Here is a 6000-nt window from a genome sequence, read left to right on the forward strand (position 1 = left end):
CCCTCAGCTTTGTATCAGCCCCCACGCTGATCCCACAGCCTTGTATCAGCCCCCACGCTGATCCCACAGCCTTGTATCAGCCCCCACGCTGATCCCACAGCCTTGTATCAGCCCCCACGCTGATCCCACAGCCTTGTATCAGCCCCCACGCTGATCCCACAGCCTTGTATCAGCCCCCACGCTGATCCCACAGCCTTGTATCAGCCCCCACGCTGATCCCACAGCCTTGTATCAGCCCCCACGCTGATCCCACAGCCTTGTATCAGCCCCCACGCTGATCCCACAGCCTTGTATCAACCCCCACGCTGATCCCACAGCCTTGTATCAGCCCCCACGTTGATCCCTCAGCCTTGTATCAGCCCCCACGCTGATCCCACAGCCTTGTATCAGCCCCCACGCTGATCCCACAGCCTTGTATCAGCCCCCACGCTGATCCCACAGCCTTGTATCAGCCCCCACGCTGATCCCACAGCCTTGTATCAGCCCCCACGTTGATCCCTCAGCCTTGTATCAGCCCCCACGCTGATCCCACAGCCTTGTATCAGCCCCCACGTTGATCCCTCAGCTTTGTATCAGCCCCCACGCTGATCCCACAGCCTTGTATCAGCCCCCACGCTGATCCCACAGCCTTGTATCAGCCCCCACGCTGATCCCACAGCCTTGTATCAGCCCCCACGCTGATCCCACAGCCTTGTATCAGCCCCCACGTTGATCCCTCAGCTTTGTATCAGCCCCCACGCTGATCCCACAGCCTTGTATCAGCCCCCACGCTGATCCCACAGCCTTGTATCAGCCCCCACACTCTTGCCACCTCCCCATCCCAGCCCACACACATACATTCAGTTTCACTCCCCAGGCTTTGGCCCTCCCACTCGACAGGGAAACCTCTGGGTGTGTGCAGCTTGTTTACCCGGGCTTTTCAGCGGGGGGGGGGGCTGGCCGGGGCAAGGCTCACCTCGATGACCTCGTTGACCTCCCGAATGCACTCCACCATGTGCTGGACAATTTGCTCAGCGCTCAACACCTCGTAACGGTAGTCTTCCTCCTCCTGCTCGGCGCCTAGGCCTCCGAGGCCGCCCAGGCCTCCGAGGCCTCCGCCGCCGCCGCCGTCGCCGTCCTGGCCGGTCTCCAGGCCCGACTCCTGCATCTCCACCTCACCGATCTCGAAGTTATCCTCGGGCTCGCTCTCCTCGCTGTATTCGTCCTCATCGTACATGTAGCCCTCGTCTGAGTCCATGCCGGTGGCGGGGCTGGGGGGTGGGGGAAGGTGTCCGTGCTTCAGGCGCCGCTCAGCTCTCACCCCCGGGGGCAGCGCTACCGCAACAAAGGGACTGGGCCGCGCTCTCCTTCCCGGCGACGCGCGCGCCCGCCCGCCCTCGCCGTCACTTCCGCCCCGCTGGCCGAGGGTCCTTCGTCCGCTCAACAGTGCCCCTCTGTGACGTCACGTCCGTTCGCAGACATGCCCGTTGGCGGAGCGGCTCCGCGTGTTGACGCCTTGTGGTCCATCCGCCGACCTATCCCGCTTAAGATCCACAATCGACTCTCACAGCCCAGTGTGTGGAAACCGAGCGGTCCTGCCTCCGGGCAGCGCGCGACGCCGGCGTCCCTTTCACGTGCGGGCACCTGTTACCACAGATCGGAGCCGGACCCGGTGAGTCTCTGTTTCCCCCCCACCGGGTCACTCTCTGTTCCCCCCCCTCCCCGGGTCACTCTCTGTCCCCCCCCTCCCCGGGTCACTCTCTGTCCCCCCCCCTCCCCGGGTCACTCTCTGTCCCCCCCCCCCGGGTCACTCTCTGTCCCCCCCTCCCCGGGTCACTCTCTGTCCCCCCCCCTCCCCGGGTCACTCTCTGTCCCCCCCCCTCCCCGGGTCACTCTCTGTCCCCCCCCCTCCCCGGGTCACTCTCTGTCCCCCCCCCTCCCCGGGTCACTCTCTGTCCCCCCCCCTCCCCGGGTCACTCTCTGTCCCCCCCCCTCCCCGGGTCACTCTCTGTCCCCCCCCCTCCCCGGGTCACTCTCTGTCCCCCCCCTCCCCGGGTCACTCTCTGTCCCCCCCCCTCCCCGGGTCACTCTCTGTCCCCCCCCCTCCCCGGGTCACTCTCTGTCTCGCCCCCTCCCCGGGTCACTCTCTGTCCCCCCCCCTCCCCGGGTCACTCTCTGTCCCCCCCCCTCCCCGGGTCACTCTCTGTCCCCCCCCCTCCCCGGGTCACTCTCTGTCCCCCCCCTCCCCGGGTCACTCTCTGTCCCCCCCCCTCCCCGGGTCACTCTCTGTCCCCCCCCCCCGGGTCACTCTCTGTCCCCCCCCCCTCCCCGGGTCACTCTCTGTTCCCCCCCCTCCCCGGGTCACTCTCTGTTCCCCCCCCTCCCCGGGTCACTCTCTGTCCCCCCCCTCCCCGGGTCACTCTCTGTCCCCCCCCCTCCCCGGGTCACTCTCTGTCCCCCCCCCTCCCCGGGTCACTCTCTGTCCCCCCCCCTCCCCGGGTCACTCTCTGTCCCCCCCCCTCCCCGGGTCACTCTCTGTCCCCCCCCCTCCCCGGGTCACTCTCTGTCCCCCCCCTCCCCGGGTCACTCTCTGTCCCCCCCCTCCCCGGGTCACTCTCTGTCCCCCCCCCCTCCCCGGGTCACTCTCTGTCCTCCCCCCTCCCCGGGTCACTCTCTGTCCCCCCCCTCCCCGGGTCACTCTCTGTCCCCCCCCTCCCCGGGTCACTCTCTGTCCCCCCCCCTCCCCGGGTCACTCTCTGTCCCCCCCCCTCCCCGGGTCACTCTCTGTCCCCCCCCTCCCCGGGTCACTCTCTGTCCCCCCCCCTCCCCGGGTCACTCTCTGTCCCCCCCCCTCCCCGGGTCACTCTCTGTCCCCTCCCCTCCCCGGGTCACTCTCTGTTCCCCCCCCCTCCCCGGGTCACTCTCTGTTTCCCCCCCCCTCCCCGGGTCACTCTCTGTTTCCCCCCCCCTCCCCGGGTCACTCTCTGTTTCCCCCCCCCTCCCCGGGTCACTCTCTGTTTCCCCCCCCCTCCCCGGGTCACTCTCTGTCCCCCCCTCCCCGGGTCACTCTCTGTCCCCCCCCCCCGGGTCACTCTCTGTCCCCCCCTCCCCGGGTCACTCTCTGTCCCCCCCCCTCCCCGGGTCACTCTCTGTCCCCCCCCCTCCCCGGGTCACTCTCTGTCCCCCCCCCTCCCCGGGTCACTCTCTGTCCCCCCCCCTCCCCGGGTCACTCTCTGTCCCCCCCCCTCCCCGGGTCACTCTCTGTCCCCCCCCCTCCCCGGGTCACTCTCTGTCCCCCCCCCTCCCCGGGTCACTCTCTGTCCCCCCCCCTCCCCGGGTCACTCTCTGTCCCCCCCCTCCCCGGGTCACTCTCTGTCCCCCCCCCTCCCCGGGTCACTCCCTGTCCCCCCCCCTCCCCGGGTCACTCTCTGTCCCCCCCCCTCCCCGGGTCACTCTCTGTCCCCCCCCCTCCCCGGGTCACTCTCTGTCCCCCCCCCTCCCCGGGTCACTCTCTGTCCCCCCCCCTCCCCGGGTCACTCTCTGTCCCCCCCCCTCCCCGGGTCACTCTCTGTCCCCCCCCCTCCCTGGGTCACTCTCTGTCCCCCCCCCTCCCCGGGTCACTCTCTGTCCCCCCCCCTCCCCGGGTCACTCTCTGTCCCCCCCCCCTCCCCGGGTCACTCTCTGTCCCCCCCCCTCCCCGGGTCACTCTCTGTCCCCCCCCTCCCCGGGTCACTCTCTGTCCCCCCCCTCCCCGGGTCACTCTCTGTCCCCCCCCCTCCCCGGGTCACTCTCTGTCCCCCCCCCTCCCCGGGTCACTCTCTGTCCCCCCCCCTCCCCGGGTCACTCTCTGTCCTCCCCCCTCCCCGGGTCACTCTCTGTCCCCCCCCTCCCCGGGTCACTCTCTGTCCCCCCCCTCCCCGGGTCACTCTCTGTCCCCCCCCCTCCCCGGGTCACTCTCTGTCCCCCCCCTCCCCGGGTCACTCTCTGTCCCCCCCCCTCCCCGGGTCACTCTCTGTCCCCCCCCCTCCCCGGGTCACTCTCTGTCCCCCCCCCTCCCCGGGTCACTCTCTGTCCCCCCCCCTCCCCGGGTCACTCTCTGTCCCCCCCCCTCCCCGGGTCACTCTCTGTCCCCCCCCCTCCCCGGGTCACTCTCTGTCCCCCCCCCTCCCCGGGTCACTCTCTGTCCCCTCCCCTCCCCGGGTCACTCTCTGTTTCCCCCCCCCTCCCCGGGTCACTCTCTGTTTCCCCCCCCCTCCCCAGGTCACTCTCTGTTCCCCCCCCCTCCCCGGGTCACTCTCTGTTCCCCCCCCCTCCCCGGGTCACTCTCTGTTCCCCCCCCCTCCCCGGGTCACTCTCTGTTCCCCCCCCCTCCCCGGGTCACTCTCTGTTCCCCCCCCCTCCCCGGGTCACTCTCTGTTCCCCCCCCCTCCCCGGGTCACTCTCTGTTCCCCCCCCCCTCCCCGGGTCACTCTCTGTCCCCCCCCCTCCCCGGGTCACTCTCTGTCCCCCCCCTCCCCGGGTCACTCTCTGTCCCCCCCCTCCCCGCGTCACTCTCTGTCCCCCCCCCTCCCCGGGTCACTCTCTGTCCCCCCCCTCCCCGGGTCACTCTCTGTCCCCCCCCCTCCCCGGGTCACTCTCTGTCCCCCCCCCTCCCCGGGTCACTCTCTGTCCCCCCCCTTCCCGGGTCACTCTCTGTCCCCCCCCCTTCCCGGGTCACTCTCTGTCCCCCCCCCTCCCCGGGTCACTCTCTGTCCCCCCCCCTCCCCGGGTCACTCTCTGTCCCCCCCCCTCCCCGGGTCACTCTCTGTCCCCCCCCCCTCCCCGGGTCACTCTCTGTCCCCCCCCCCTCCCCGGGTCACTCTCTGTCCCCCCCCTCCCCGGGTCACTAAGGGGCATTATTGGCTGGAAGCACAGATTAGCACTATTTCACTTAATCAACAATATGGACATTCACCTCAGACTTCGGTTGGACTCCGACAATGGTAAACCTATACTTGACCCACTCACACACACATCTTGTTTCCTGACCAACGGGATTGAGGCTTTCTGCAAGTATTGATCTCTTGCACCACTACAGCTCAGCTTCAGTGCAGTACACACTTTACCTGTGATACTTCCAGCCATGTCCACAATAGTGACCTGGCCTGGAGTAATGTCCAGGGCTTGGACCATGAGGCAGGGGTAAAGAATGTACTGTGCAATTGTGTCAATCTGTGCTTCCAGCCAATAATGCAGTCTCCATAAACATACAGAATGCAGAGCTACGTGAAGTATTCCCCTTATGGAGACACAGTGCAGCTGGCCACACCATTTATAAAAAGCTATTGCCCTCCAGTGGCTATGTTTTACATTCCACATCAGTTCCTATCAAATTGCAGGAAGAACTTCAAAAATTTGTTATTGAGTAGGAGCTCTAAAGATTGAAAATTTCATTAATTGCAGTAGGTTTCAAAATTTGGCCGGCACATCTGTTTCAAAGGGAGGGGTGAGCAGGTGAATCGAATCGAACAGATTTTTACTTTTTATAATATTTAAAACATCCCCTTAAATCACGTCTTTATTTAAACAAGTATTCCTTAATGTTCTGCAGATAAATGCTCCAATCTAGGAATTGTTGTCTTTGTGAGGTATTTTGTCCAAATCCGTGTGAGGGCTCTGGATGGGGTGACTAGACAGAGAAGGGTGATGGGAGTATGAGCAGATTTGATAATAATTTTTTTCAAAAGTGTTGCATTTGCAAGGGCACCCTTGCCCTGCTCGCAAGCCACCACTGACTCAGTGTCCTAGTGATTTCCTTGGCCTTGCCGGACATCATGCCAAACAGGGGTCACATGATTTGGGCCGCTGACGGTAGGAATCGATGGTAAAAGTTGAACATGCCATGAACTCCCGTAGTCCCTTGACTGTACTGAGCCTGGAAAACTGGCATATGGCCTTGACTTTCACTGGCAAGGGTGCCGGTCGATGTGATGACTAAGGAAATCAATAGCCAACAGCCCGAACTGGCACTTTGCGAGGTTG

General features: G+C 65.5%; 1 protein-coding gene across 2 annotated transcripts in view; it reads right to left on the minus strand.

Moving 5' to 3' along the window:
* LOC138745399 (E3 ubiquitin-protein ligase ARIH1) overlaps nt 1-1380 on the minus strand; it is a 66148-nt gene extending 64768 nt beyond the window's left edge. Inside the window, exon 1 of one of the 2 annotated variants that reach the window (XM_069902397.1) lies at nt 956-1380. In XM_069902397.1, the coding sequence (XP_069758498.1) occupies nt 956-1237 (282 nt within the window). In that variant the 5' untranslated portion in view covers nt 1238-1380. The remainder of the gene's footprint in view (nt 1-955) is intronic. The other variant, XM_069902396.1, reaches the window with a different exon arrangement.
* Between the last annotated feature and the right edge of the window lie 4620 nt (nt 1381-6000).

This window comes from Narcine bancroftii, chromosome 11, assembly GCF_036971445.1.
Source record: "Narcine bancroftii isolate sNarBan1 chromosome 11, sNarBan1.hap1, whole genome shotgun sequence".
Lineage (NCBI taxonomy): Eukaryota > Metazoa > Chordata > Chondrichthyes > Torpediniformes > Narcinidae > Narcine > Narcine bancroftii.